Source organism: Coptis chinensis, chromosome 1 (genome assembly GCF_015680905.1).
Source record: "Coptis chinensis isolate HL-2020 chromosome 1, ASM1568090v1, whole genome shotgun sequence".
NCBI lineage: Eukaryota > Viridiplantae > Streptophyta > Magnoliopsida > Ranunculales > Ranunculaceae > Coptis > Coptis chinensis.
The window spans coordinates 34,741,711-34,757,370 of NC_141456.1; the positions used below are offsets into that span (position 1 = coordinate 34,741,711).

The following is a 15,660-nucleotide window of genomic DNA, read 5'->3' on the forward strand; positions in this document are numbered from 1 at the left end:
GTTTTAGAAACAGATTCTCCAAATCACACAACTCATCATGCAAAGATGCACATTTAGGAACCAAAACCTGATTATTACTTTTGCAATTCATTTATGCATACACCGGCACAAATCACTATACCATGGACAACAAAAACAAAAGATTAACCAACTCTACAGACTACAGCGACAACCCAGCAACCCAAGCAGTTTGAAGCAGTTTCAGGATCTATTATGCTTTTGACAGTAAGTACATTATGTGGGGACACAATGCAGATTAGACACGTAACTAAATGTTGGTTATTTTAATCGTTTTGGTATGTTTACAAACAAAAAAAAAAAAAAAAAGGGAAAAGAAAACGTTTTTGCTTTGGCTGTAAGTCCGTAACCGACACTTTAGTTTGGAACGTTACTTTTTATTTTGTAACGTTGAGAGTTGACCAAACATTGAGAGCGAACATTACACTCTCTCAGTCCTATAAAAACAAGGCTTTACAGCAGATACCAAAAACACCAGTTTTTCGTATATTTCCTCTCTTGAAGAAAAACTTCTCTCCCTGATAATGGCAGTAGACTATTAGTTCTTGTTCTCTCTTCCAGTTTGGTTTTGATGTGCGTTGATCATCAAGACATTTACAGAGGTCAGATATCCCTGGAGGTTCTCATCCGCGCACGCACCGGAGGAACAGACCCTTAATACCTTAAAGAGAGCTTTACCTAGTCCGCCTCTCGGCTTCCAATTTCATTGTTAATCCCGCTTTTTGCAGATTGTTTTCAAACAATTTTAAGGTACTGTTTGTCTGTTTAACAATGGAACACGAGGAAGGAAGCCAGTTCAAAAACGACAACAACAATAATCGCCCTTTCAAGTTTGCCGGTCAAAACTTCAAACGGTGGAAAGCAAAGATGACATTTTATCTGACCTTGGTGAAAGTTGATAATGTTCTGACAGAGAAACGACCTACGGCGGAAGATCTGTTGGAACCTGCTCTTACTGTTGCTGTCAACAAATGGAATGCTGAGGATTTCAAGTGCAAGAACTATATCCTGAATGCACTTACTGACGACTTGTACGACCTGTACTGCTATCTTCCAACTACTTCTGATGTGTGGGATGCCCTGCAGAAGAAATATGACACTGAGGAGGCTGGCTCGAAAAAGTACGCTGTAAGTCGTTACCTTAAATTCCAGATGGAAGATGACAAGTCGGTTGTGACTCAGTGTCACGACCTACAAATAATTGTTCATGAAATACTTTATGAGGGAATGAAGATTGACGAGCAATTTCAAGTTGCAGTCGTCATTGATAAGCTTCCTCCCTCATGGAAGGATTTTAGAAACATTCTTAGACATAAATCCAAGGAGTTTTCGATGGAGAGTCTCATTATGAGACTCCGGATTGAAGAAGAATCCCGAAAACAGGACCACAATGAGAAAGTGGCTATGTCATCTGCCAAGGCTAAAGTTAATATCATAAATTAGCATGCTAATAAAACCAATTCTAATCTGAAACCTAATAAAAAGGCAATGAAGAACAAACCGAATAATAACAAGAAAGCTCCACATAAAAACCAAAACCAGGTTAATATGAACCAAAGCCCACCAGTAGACATGACAGAAGTTGTATGTTATACATGCAAAAAAAGGGACATTATGCTCAGAATCGCAAAAAAATGAAATGAGGCTAATGTCACCGGAGGACACTTTTGTGGCAATGATAACCGAAGTCAATTACATCAATGTCTCGAGGGATGGTGGGCGATATCGGTGCTTCTAAGCATGTCCGTTTTGATAGAAACCGGTTCAAGAGTTATACTACAACCGTGAACCAGGAAGTTCTATTAGGCGACAACCATACTATCAAGGTTGTAGGTTCTGGTGATGTGGAGTTGGTGTTTACTTCTGGGAAGAAACTGGTTTTGAAGGATGTTCTTCATACACCTGATATTAGGAAGAATTTAGTTTCTGGTTTTATTTTGAACAAGGCTAGTTTTCAGCAAGTGATAGGTAGTGATCAGTATGTGATCACTAAGTCTGAAATTTTTGTTGGCAAGGGATATGCATGTAATGGGATGTTTAAATTGAATGTTGCTGACATGAATAAAACTTCTACTTCTACTTCTGCTTACATGATTGTTTATTCTGTTAATGTTTGGCATGGTAGATTATGTCATATTAATAGGAAGTATGTTAAGAACATGAGCACATTGGGTTTAATTCCTATCTTGAAGAATAATGATTTTGTACACTGTGAATCATGCACCAAGGCTAAAATCACTAAGAAACCTCACAAGTCAGTTGAGAGAAGTACAAATCTACTAGCATTAGTACATTCTGATATTTGTGACTTGAAGGTGTTCTAACTAGAGGTGGTAAAAGATATTTTATTATCTTCATTGATGATTTCTCAAAATTTACCTATGTTTATTTGTTGAAGAATAAGAGTGATGCTTTAAATGCTTTTAAAGCTTATGTGATTGAGGTTCAAAATCAGCATGATAGAAACATAAAAGTAATTCGAAGTGATAGAGATACTGAGTATGATTATACTGATTTTAATCTTTTCTTACAATCACATGGTATAATTCACAAGACGACAGCTCCTTATTCACCTGAAATGAATGGAGTAGCTGAACGTAAGAACAGAACACTTAAGGAATTAACTATTGCTATGTTGTTTAGTTCTGGAGCATCCTCAAGTTTATGGGGGTGAAGCTGTTTTAACTGTATGCTATGTTTTGAATAGAATTGTTAGTTCTAAGACTAAGGTTACACCTTATGAGCTATGGAAAAATAGAAAGCCCAACTTGAGTTATTTCAGGACATGGGGTTGTCTGGCCTTTGTAAGGAAGCATGACCACAAAATCTCTAAGCTTGATAGTAAGGCCTATGAGTGTGTCTTTTTAGGCTATGCTATGAATTGTAAGGCCTATAGATTTCTGGATATGAAGAGTAATGTTATTATTGAATCATCCGATGCCGAGTTTTTAGAAGATAGTTTTCCTTATTTATCTAGAAATAGTGGGGGTGCATCTTCCTCTAAGACCCCTACCAAAGATGTTTATGCTTCTGATGTATCTAGATTGCATGATAGGGACACAGACACTGTAACTGAACCAAGAAGAAGTAAAAGAGTTAGGGTCGCTAAAGATCTAGGATCTGATTTTGTGACGTTTTCTTTGGAAGGAGATCCCTCCTCTATAGAAGAAGCTCTTGCCTCTTCTGACTCTGAGTTTTGGAGAGAAGCTATTCAAAGTGAGATAGATTCTCTCATGGAAAACAAGACTTGGGAGTTAGTGGATTTGCCTCCTGGTTGTAAAACTATAGGAAGCAAATGGGTTTTAAAAAGAAAGTTTAAAACCGATGGTTCAATAGAAAAGTTCAAGGCCAGACTAGTTGTCAAAGGTTTTCGACAAAAAGAGAACTTTGACTTCTTTGATACATATTTACCAGTTACTAGGATAACTTCAATCGAGTATTATTATCTATTGCTACTTTCATAATCTAGTTGTTCATCGATGGATGTTAAGACGACCTTTCTAAACGGGGATTTAGAATAGGAGATTTACATGGAACAACCAAAGAGGTTATGTGGAACAAGGTAATAGTAAAAAGGTATGCAAGTTAGCGAAGTCACTTTATGGTTTAAAACAGGCACCGAAACAATGGCATGAAAAATTTGATAATTTTATGATTGCTAATGGTTTTTACATAAACGAAAGTGACAAATGCATATACTATAAGTACTATGATGGAATATGTGTTATAATATGCTTATATGTTGATGATCTACTTATTTTTGGGTCTAATTTGCAAGCGGTAAAAGAGACCAAAGACTTGTTGTCTTCTAACTTTGATATGAAAGACTTAGGAGAAGCAGAAGTAATTTTAGGGATTAAAATTACAAGATCATTAGATGGCATATGGTTAGATCACCACACTACGTTGAGAAAGTGTTAAAGAAGTATAACTACTTCGATTGTAAGCCTGTTTGCTCACCTTTGATTCAAGTGTTAAATTGTTTATTAATAATGGTGAACCCGTGAATCGAAGGAATATGCTAGTATCATTGGTAGTTTAAGATATGTTATAGATTGTACAAGACCGACATTGCCTATGCAAGTAGGTGTTTTTGTGCAGTACACTAGTAACCCTAGTGTTGAACATTGGCAAGCAATAGACAGGTTAATGAGATACCTAAAGAGAACAATCAATTTGGGTATTCATTATCAGAGATTTCCTACTATTCTTGAAGGGTACACTGATGCTGATTGGAATACTCTTTCAGAAGACTCTAAAGCTACTAGTGGATATGTGTTCTGCATTGGTGGAGGTGCTGTATCTTGGAAGTCCAAGAAACAGACCATTATAGCACAATCTACTATGGAGTCTGAGTTGATTGCATTGGCTAGTGCAAGTGAGGAGGCTGGTTGGTTACGGGACCTACTCACTGACATACCGGTTTGGCATAGACCGGTACCAGCTACCTTGATACATTGTGATAGCACTACGGCTATCGGGAGAGTCCACAACAAGTTTTATAATGGTAAATCACGACAGATACGTCGTAAGCATACTACTGTACGGGATGATTACATATCCAAGGGTGCAGTGACTATTGATTTTGTGAGATCCGGTGATAATCTTGCAGATCCATTTACTAAAGCTCTGGCCAGAGAAAAAGTGTGGACTACTGCCAGAAGTATGGGACTGAAGCCTATTGTAAGATAAATGTATATGACGGTAACCCAACCTAGGGACTGGAGATCTCAAGAACTAGGTTCAAAGGGAAGAACAAGTCATAGAATGTTTGAGTATAAGACATACAATGATACTTATCTATCCCGAATTTTAGATAAGTAAATTGTATGTGATCCTGAAGCGATTAGAGGTTGTAGTTTTCTGGGAAAACTCTTAATGAAGTTCTATGGTCCTTATGGACGAGTGCCTAAGCTACGAGCACTCTTGATAGAACTCACCTAGTGAATGTGAAAGTATAGGCCGCTTTCTATGAGAATGAAGGCTGATTCTTTAGATCATTCACGAATCCAGAATGGAAGCACAGGGCCTTTAATGTGCGAGTTTGGAAAGAGAACAATGAGTATGTTATGCGTGATGATAACTCATTGTATACACAAGACCTAAGTTCAAGACTTCGTCACTTATGGATCTTATACTTTGAGTAGTCTTCACTACGTAAAGGTTTAAGTCTTGAACACCTTTATCTATGCTTGATATATTAGAACTAATAGTGACTGCCATATTTTTTTTATTTTGATTTCTTTATTAAAATAAGTGGGGATTGTTGGTTATTTTAATCGCTTTGGTATGTTTACAAACAAAAAAAAAAAAAAAAAAAAAGAAAAAAAGAAAAACGCTTTGCTTTGGTTGTAAGTCCGTAACCGACACTTTAGTTTGGAACGTTACTTTTTATTTTGTAACGTTGAGAGCGAACGTTACACTCTTTCAGTCCTATAAAAACAAGGCTTTACAGCAGACTAAAAACACCAGTTTTTCGTATCTTTCCTCTCTTGAAGAAAAACTTCTCTCCCTGATAATGGCAGTAGACTATTAGTTCTTGTTCTCTCTTCCAGTTTTGGTTTTTGCTGTGCAGTGATCATCAAGACATTTACAGAGGCTGTTGTATCCTAGAGGTTCCGCGTCTGTCTGCACCAGGAGGAACAGACCCGCAATACCTTAAAGAGAGCGACCTAGTCCGCGCCTCAGCTTCCAATTTCATTGTTAATCCTGTTTTTGCAGATTGTTTTCAAACACTAAATCTACAAAATGAGATTCCAGCATCTGTTTGAGAACTCACTGTTATCTCTTAATGTGACTGGCAACATGAAACAGAGTCCTCATATCTAAAGGATACCAGATCACTTTAATCAAAAGCACTTTGCGAAGTCTCCATTTAGTGCTTAACCCCCAATTTCTGTGAACGGAGCCAGTACTCACTATACATGGACATTTAGCAGTGTAATTCTTAAGAGGAAAATCCGAACGAGTGTGCCTTCCACTTTTAGCAATAGGGAGATTTTTCCTCCCTACACATAAAGGTAAGGCTTGTCTCTCGCAATCACACAGGTATGAGCATTGCTTTAACTGGACATATATGGTGATGTTGTCAATAGTCGAATACATGCACTTAAAAAATGTGTCCATCCTCTTCACTGCAACATCCTTAAAAAAAACTTCTAGTAAAGCATTTAAGTGTGAGAAACTAAAGTAAAGAAAAGAAGGGGAAGAGAGAAGTTTACCTTTGGCTTTGTTGCAAGTGAGAAAAGGAGATGAAACTGAGTTGGGCAGAGCAGATAGGTAAGTAAGTAAAAGAGTTGGGAGTGAGGACTAGAGACTTTCCTAATTTGGCTTTATAGGCTTTTGCATTTTCTTAACTTCTTTAGATACCGCTATGTTTTAGTTCATTTTACATGTTTACCATAGTGTAATAAAGAGGAGATGAGAAAGAATGGGGTTAGGATGGTCATTTGATTGTAGATTCTATGGGCCTGCTAAGGTTATTGGGCTGGGTTACTTAATTTTGGAGGCCCAACTAGTAACGGCTATAATCACGGTTGAACTAGGCCATAATCATATTAGCGAGAGATTGAGAGAAAACATGGCGGTAAATGAATAAATCAGTATCTCTAAATTTGGAGGAGAGAAATGTGATGAACACTCTCAGCTCTACTTTTGTGCATTACTGTTTAACGATAGAGTTTTTCAGTCATCTGATTCACTACTCAGTAGGTTCTCAACATGGAATATAGAAGGAAGCCACAATGCATGCACTATCCAAATTCAATTCCTGAAGTCTCAGCGAAATGGTAACATAGAGTCATAGAGAGAAGCCCAGTGAGTGTCCAGAAATTCACACCATTCCTAAGTAAATGACTAATGAGTAATGGACAAAGACACCAGATGTACTAGAAGTGCATGAAAGCCTTGCAAGAATATCCCCAAAAAGTAGTAACGGACAATCAAAAGCATGAAACTTTTACAAGAATATACCCAAGATAGGAACCTCCAACTTGGAATGAAGTCAAAGTCATACTAAAGTATACATCCAGAAAGCATAAAGATATTAATTATGATGTCAAATTAATATCTAACATAGTGTACGACAAAATTCCCCATCATAAACTATTTGCAGAAATCTTGTATCTTCAAAAGCATGTAAATGCATAGCTACTAGTCCTACTACGACCTCTCCCTGAAACAAAATCAACTATAGAGAGTGAATTTTGAGAGCATAGCAATTAAAGTATAAATTAATTTTTTTTTAAAAAGAGAAACATATGAAACATGATACTTTTAAATAACAAAGAAGCATCTTCAGTGTATCTCTTTACAATCATAGACATACAAAAGGGATGCTGGCAACATCTATCACTGTTTTCTCATGATTTTTTTTGGATATAAAACTTGGGTGTACTTCAAATTTACTACTGATGGAACCAACCATACTTTACTAATTAACAGATGAGTTTAGAAAGTAGTCACTTCATCTAAAGGTCATGCAGCAGCTGAATACATAAGTTTGCTCCTAAAAGTAGTAGACGAGTGTTAAACTCAGGCAGAAGAGTGAAACTAAACCTATTGCAGTTAAACACCGATAGTTAATTAAGAAGATAGAGGAAAACCTTTTGATGAATCAAGGAACCATGATCATCATAGTATCAAGTTGTTGAACCTGAATCTTATATTAAACCCAACATTTGCACCTTGCAGTAATGCAGTATAATGGCCACTGTTACGACTATAAGAGCTATTTCAACTGTAATGTCATATACTCATGTCTCTGCACCCCTACTTGAACGGGACCAACATGCACATCTTGCCATACATAAAGACACTGAACATTTAGGGGAGTCCATAATTCAAGTAGTAGGGCATTATGGAGGTTCGACAAGACCTGTTACAGCCAGTAACTCCCTCTGAAGTTTGACTGTATCCTTCACTTTCGAAACTCTTTTGGAGAGAAAGCTAAGCCTCAGCACCATATGGCATCAAAGACTAGGATACCCTCATCTTTTGCTTTGTCTAGACTCATGTGCCAAAATAAGCTTCCAGTTATAGGTAAAGCATTGAATTATTCTTCTGGAATGCTTGTAAAGAAGGGTAAAGCTGTAGATTGCCTTCGATCTCTTCATAACACTCCCGTGCTACTGGACCTCTTCAGTTAATACACAGTGATCTTTGGGGTTTATCTTTTATTCCTTCCATTTCGGGTCATTTATATTATGTGTACTTCATTAATGAATGTTCAAATTCATAAAGATGTCTCCTTTGTTTAAGAAGTCTGACTTTAACAAAGTCTTTCAAATTTTCAAAACAAACATAGAGAATCAGCTTGACAAAAAAATAAAATTGTTGAGGTGTGATGAGGGAGGTGAACATAAGAGTCACTTATTTCAAAACTTGTTACAACAACTTGGACTAACGTTACAATACTCTTTTCCCTAGACCCCTCAGCAAAACAGAACTGCAGAGAGGAAGCATAGACATTAGTAAATATGGCTAGGACACTCATTGCTCAAAGCAATATCCCACCAAAGTTTTGGGTAGAAATATTTCAAATTACTGTGTTTCTTCTAAAAAGAACACCACCTTCCAATCCTAAAAATGGTTTTATCTCTCCTTATCAGAAAACATTTCAAAAAGAATCTAACTATGTTTTTCTTAAAGTGAACGGTTGTTCCTGCTTCCTTGGTTAAAGCCCTATAGCAAAACTGAACTCCAACCCTGAAACACAGAGTGCATTTTCTTAGGATATAGTTTGGATCATAAGGGATACAATTGTTTTGTTGTCTTGATAACAAAACCGGAACCATATACACTACCAGACAGGTGATATTCAATGAAAATCAGTTTCCTTTCTAATCAAGTGTCAAAACATTCAATTCCATGTATACCATTTACGACAAAACCATCATCTGTTCTTGTCCTTTACATTTCATGTTAAAATAAACTTATCACCAATACCTAACTGCCAAATGCACAACAAACCATTCATCTGTCAGAAAACACTGAAACTCATATGTCAGACAACTCAACCTAGAAATGGAAATCATTCAACCTCAAATAGTCTTGTCCCTTACATTTCATCTTCTAATTATCTTATCACCAGTAGTCAAGTGCGAAATGCACAACAAAACATTCATCTGTCAGAAAACACTGAAACTCATGTCTTTTTTTTTTTTTGATAGGATGAAACTCATATGTCAGGCATCAATATCTCTGACAATATCTCTACTCAACCTAGAAATGGAAATCATTCAACCTCAAATACTCCTGTCCCTTGCATTTCATCTTCTAATAATCTTATCACCAATAATCAAGTTCCAAATGCACAAAAAAACATTCATCTGAAAGAAAACACTGAAACTCATATGCCAGACAACAACATTTGTGGCTATATTACTCAACCTAGAAATGAAAATCATACAACCACAAATAGTCTTCCGACTTCGACACAAACACGTTATATCTCTAATGTCAATATCACTTCTGTAACCCCTACTGCCACTAACTACATCAGAACACACAAACTCAATTCCCACTACATCACAGCACATCTCACAACATACAACTCCCTACTGCATCACATTCACAACATACAACTCTTACTGCCTCACATCCTATGCTTACAAGATCAAAACAGCTTATGACAACTCCACAAACAGAAACAAATCATCACTCTATGCTTACAAGAGCCAAACATGGCATTTGTAAACCAAAACCCTATGTAAGTACTAAACATTCAATTCCTACTGCCCTCCTGTAAAAACTTGGAAACCAGATTCAAACCCCAACTTGTTTTAGTCAAGCTGTTTCAACTTGAGTGGGCACATTCCTCTCTGATTGTCAAGTTTGTTTGAAAGTCAGTCCGATTTCCAATAGCATGAGGGGGTATATTGAGTATAGACTTAAAACAGATAGTGTAGCTAACCATTTCCAGCTCAGGTTAGTTAGTTATAACCACCTCACAACCTCAACCAACTACTGTTCTACAGCTGTCCTTTTTTTCTCTAAATTTGTACAGCTGTCTTTTATGAACAAACGATAGTTAGTATAAATATGGAACAGAATCATATGAGAATGTGAGTGAATGAAATCATTATTTTCTTATCAAGTTTTCTCTCTTTATCTCACTTCTTCTGTTTGTCTTCAATTATCACTTGTGCAATTCATTCATGTATAAACCGACACAAATCACTATACCAAGAACAACAAAAACAATTGATTAACTAACTCTACAGAGACAATCAATGCAATTTAAAGCAGTTTCAGGACCCTATTTTAAACTTAACAGTAAGCACAATATGCTGGGACATAATGCAGGTTAGAAAATCTGACTATACCTACGTAATGCAATATCCAGCATCCGTTTGAGACGTCAATGTAGTCTCTTAATATAATTTGACTGACAGCATGAAAGAGAGTCCTCGTATATAAACTATACCAGATCACTTAAATCAAAATCACTTTGCTAAGTCCCCATTTAGAATTTAACCCACACTTTTGTGAACGTAACCAGCAGTCAATGTACATGGACATTTAACAGTGTACTTAAGAGGAAAATGTGACCGACTTTGAGTTCCACGTAGAGCAACAAGGAAACGTTTGTGTCCATACACATAAAGGAAGGCTTGGCTCTGAGCATCTCACAGGAATGAGCATAGCTTTAACTGCAAAAGTATGGCGACGTAGTCGAACACTCGAATACATGCACTCAAAAAATGTGTCCCATCCTCTTTGGTACAGCATCCTTCTCCGACTTTGTTTTGTCCAAATTTTTATTGGTGTCTAGTGACTGGTCTGTAGGACTCATAAAATCAGGAGTAGCAATTATGCAAATAGAACATCCAAGTAAATCTTAACATTCACAATCACTAGATGCAATAAATATCTCACACAAAATCAAAGGAAAATGAATGCGTGAAGCCGTGAACAACAATAAAATCTAACCAGGAGACGAGTTCAAATTCAAAAAAGAAAAAAAGAAAAAACTACTGTAAGCAGAATGAGATATTAACCATTTGCTTACCAGTGCACAACAAGGATGGAGTTTGGTTAAGCAGTTGCTTCTCCAAACATCAGTGGGAAAACTACCCCTGTACCAATTTTCCAATGTCAGCTGGAAGTTTATTTTAAAAGACATACTAAAAACAACAACAATAAAGAGCAGACACTTACACAGAAACAAGCAGATCCATACCAAAGCACAGACGAATTCCAGAAGCCTTACAGACCTTGCTCATTTTGAGAAGGCAGAATTTTCTTTCCAACTCATATATACACATGCTAACATGAAAGCTATATAGCCAAGTTCAACTGCAATTCCGAGAGCTGGTGAACCTTTAACAACAAAAACAACAACCGCACCACCTTTTTCTTTTGCCAAAATTAAATTTTCTATAGATTTATATCTATCTATAGATTTTTCTAGTAACTCATTTACATGCGAGAAAAGAAAGAGGAAGAAGTTACATTCGTTTTGTTGCAAGGGTGATGATGTGAGAAAAGGAGCTGGAGCTGGAGCTGAGTTGAGTAGGTAAGTAAAAGAGAGTGAGGACTGAGGAGTTAGAGACTTTCCTAATTTGGTTTTATAGGATTTTGTGATGTTAGAGCGTCTGGCATTTTGTGAACTGCCTTAGATATCCCTTTGTTTTAGTACATTTTACCACAATGTAAAGAAGTGGAGATGAGAAAGATTGGGGTTAGGCCAGTCATTTGAATATAGATTATATGGGCCTGCTAAGGAGTGTGGAGGCCCAACTAACTTATATGTATCGGATGTTGGCATCAAAATTTGAATGGAACGAAATGAACAATCTCAAACCGTATTTGGTTCAGGTGTATGAACAGTACTTCAGAAAATTTTCCATACCAACACGTACCTTGGTCCCACTCTTTTTCCTCCAAACAAAATGAAAAAAGATATACTATCTCGGTTAAAGATTTCACTCTGGTTTTGACTTAAAGAAAATAGTCACTTTGATATTGACCTTTGCATTGGGTAAAGATTTTTGACCATTTGAGGTGAATATTTTCACATGCCCTTGATATTCATCTGCATTGGGAATGCTCTAAGAATCAATAACCTTTAGACCTTAGCTTGTCCCCGCAGTGGTTACCACTTACCAAACTGGGTTCGTACTTTCAATCCAAATGTTGAAGGTTAATCCTTGGCTAAAAAAATTATGAAAATCTAGAAGTGCAAGTAGTATTAGAAGAGCAAACTCGGACGGAAGCCTTACAAGAACATCATTAAAAGTAGTCACTTCAACTCTAATACAGTCAAAAGCATGAAACTTACAAGCATATCTCAAAGTAGCTAGGAACTTCCACCTTGGGATGAAGTTTTACTAAAATATACATCCAGAAAGCTTGCACAAGTATATGATCAGATCAAATTAGGATCTTAGCATACGACAAAATTCCTTATCAAAAATATTTGCAGAACTCTTGTATCTGTAAACATTCTTGAAAGAAATGAGATGATGGAAAATAAAATGATTTCATTAACTTGAATCCCGAATGAACTTACATTAATCTATTTATACTCTACGGACATTAAAGAGAGAATTTGAGATGCTAACGTAATAATAACGAATCGGTTACAACTTATACACTAGCATAACGTAAATTAGTTATAGTCTTTGTTGACTTATTTATTTGTCTAGATACTTGATCATTCTCCTTAATATACCCCCTCAAGTCGAAGGGAGATGGTTGGACCGAAAGCTTGATCTTGAGTATATTGAATCGATTCTGAAAGACCTTTTGTAAAGATATCCGCCACTTGATCTTGAGTCCAGATAGTTGACATTGATCCTTTAGCTTGAACCAATATGTAGTGGTAGTCGAACATGTTTTGTCCTAGCATGAAAAACGGGATTGCTTGTGAGAGAAATGGCGCTAATGTTATCACAATGTATCGAAAGGTTTCGCGGTGTGTATTGAATGTCCTTTAAGAGTTTGCAAATCCATGAAATGTCACAAGCTAAGTGAGCAAGTGCTCTATATTCGCCTCCCGTAGAAGATCTAGCAATGGTCCATTGTTTCTTTGCACACCACCGATTAAATTTGAGCCAAAGTATACACGATCCTCTGTAGTAGATCTTCGTCTATAGGACATCCCGCCTTTTCTGAGTCGAAAAGTCAGAATGTTCTCGGAACCTTTCTTGTAAATAATACCTTTGATATAGTTCCTTCAAATATCTAAGGATCCTTTTTTTTAGTTAAATGTTGTACCCTTGGAGCATGCATGTGTTGACATACATTATTAACAGCAAATGATATGTCAGGCCTTGTCCATGTCAAGTATTGTAAAGAGCCAACCAATGTCCTGTATTCTGATGGATCACTAAGGAGAGGAGTGGTTAAGTCAAGTTTTGTACTTTGTTTGGTTTGGTATCTGTCATTTTGGCTTTCTTGAGTATGTCATATATGTATTTGGTCTGACATAAGAAGATGAAGTCTTTGTTTCTGTGAATTTCAAGACCTAGAAAATAATGCAATGATCCCAAGTCTTTCATAGCAAAAGGAAGTTTTAGTTGCTCAATGATAAAGTCACGGATAGAGTTTGAACTTCCAGTAATCAAGATATCATCAACATATACAAGAATAAGAGTGATATTGTTGTTGTGATGTTTAATGAAAAGAGAGTTATCAACATGAGAAGGAACAAAACCAAGAGAGTATAAAGCTTGAGCAAACTTTTCATACCAAGCTCGAGGGGCTTGTTTAAGGCCATACAAAGATTTATGAAGTTTACATACAAAATTTGGTTTGGTTGGGTCAATGAAGCCAGGTGGCTGAGACATATAGACAGTTTCCATGGAGAAAAGCATTACTTACATCAAGTTGCTTTATTTCCCAATCATGTTGTAAAGCAATAGCAAGAAGAAGCCTTATAGTAGTAGGCTTTGCTACTGGACTGAAGGTTTCAGAGTAGTCAAGACCTGCCATTTGGTGATAGCCCTTTGCAACTAATCTGGCTTTGAGCTTATCAAGAGTACTATCAGCTTTGTATTTTATCCGAAATACCCACTTGTTTCCAACAAGGTTTTGACCAGTATATGGTACCAAAGTCCATGTTCCATTTTGAATCAAAGCATTAAATTCAGAAGCCATGGCTTCTCTCCATCCTTTATCCTTTATGGCTTGAGTATAGGAAGTAGGAGTAAATTGAATGTTTTGGACTTGAGATAACAGTGAAGCAGAGAGAGAATACTTGGGATTAGGTTTGAGAATACCACTTTTGAATCTTGTTGTCATGGTGTGATTTTGTGTAGTGAGATTTTGGCATGGCAAAGAAGGTGACTTACTTGATAAGGAAAACGGTATGGGTGACACATTTCTGTGTGAATGATTTGTTGAGGAAGAAGATATGTTTGTGACTGGTAAAGGATTTGATTGATCTATAGAGGTATTATGAGTAAGAGGTGTGTTTGTATAAGAATTTGGAGAAGTTGGATTTGGTGAAGTAGGTGAAAGTGGAGACATCAAAGTACTGTTTGGTGAAGCAATTGATTCTATAGTCTTTAGAGTAGTGGAAGACTGATTTTGTTGAAGTGGAATAGATGAAGATTTTGTTTTATTATGCAGAGGAGTGATGAATTGGGTTTGAGTAGTTTCTCTGCTGGGAATAGTAGTGATTGTACTAGAACTTTGTTGAAAAGGAAACTCATTTTCATTAAAAACTACATGTCGAGACAAATACACTTTTCCAGTGGATAAATCTAAACATCTATAACCTTTGGTTGTTGTACTGTATCCTATAAACACACAAGGTTTAGATTTAAAATCAAGTTTGGACTTATTGTATGGTTTTAACCAAGGATAACAAGTACAGCCATAGACCTTGAGGAAGTTGTAATCTGGTTTTTGATTGAATAAAAGCTGAAAGGGAGAGATGTTGTTGAGTTTAGCCGAAGGCAATCTATTTATCAAGTAAACTGCAGTTTGAAAGACTTCTACCCAGTATATCATAGGAATGAAAGATTGAGCCATCAGAGTTCTTGAGGTTTCTACAATATGACGATGTTTCCTCTCTACCACTCCGTTTTGTTGAGGAGTGTAGGGCAAGAGAAATAGTGTGTAATACCATTGAGTTTCAAATAATAATCAAACTTTGAACTTATGAACTCACCCCCAAAATCTGTTCTTATGGATCTAATTTTGCAATTAAGAAGAGTTTCAACATTTATTTTGAATTGAACAAATACAAGAGTGAACTGAGATTTATTACTCATGGGAAAGAACCAGCAAAATCTAGTACAATCATCCACTAAACTAACATAGTATCTGAAACCAGACATTGATGTAGTTGGAGAAGGTCCCCAAAGATCTATGTGAATCAACTGTAGTGGAGTGGCTGACTTTATTTTTGAACTGACAAAGGGAAGCTTGTGCATTTTGCCCAGTTGGCATGATGAGCAGAAATGTGATGTAGCTTGTTCTTCAAGAGAGAGTTTGTTTATTTTGAGAACATTGGTGAGAGTAGCTTGAGCTAAACCTTTTGTGCCATATAGAGAAAGGAGCTTTAACAGAGAGAAAAGATGTTGGCGGTATGCGGGAACTTGAATATGCTTGAAAAGAAATAGGATACAGGCTATCCTTAGTAGGTCCTTGCAAAAGAATCTTCCCGGAGGTAAGATCCTTGACATAGAA

At 36.6% G+C, this 15,660-nt stretch overlaps 1 protein-coding gene, 1 long non-coding RNA gene and 1 pseudogene across 2 annotated transcripts; 2 read left to right on the plus strand and 1 right to left on the minus strand.

The window, feature by feature from the left end:
* Nucleotides 1-789: 789 nt before the first annotated feature.
* LOC147523651 (uncharacterized) lies at nt 790-1,461 on the plus strand. The gene has a single exon (XM_086571815.1). It carries the CDS (start codon nt 790-792, stop codon nt 1,459-1,461), a length of 672 nt encoding a protein of 223 aa, XP_086427941.1.
* Nucleotides 1,462-4,095: 2,634 nt separating this feature from the next.
* LOC147523652 (secreted RxLR effector protein 161 pseudogene) lies at nt 4,096-4,710 on the plus strand (annotated as a pseudogene).
* A 2,243-nt stretch (nt 4,711-6,953) lies between these two features.
* LOC147523653 (uncharacterized) lies at nt 6,954-11,554 on the minus strand. Its single transcript, XR_015196738.1, has 3 exons — nt 11,179-11,554; nt 11,030-11,096; nt 6,954-7,192 (listed from the first exon to the last, which is right to left on the minus strand). It is a non-coding gene; the product is annotated as an uncharacterized LOC147523653 (long non-coding RNA).
* Nucleotides 11,555-15,660: the final 4,106 nt, after the last annotated feature.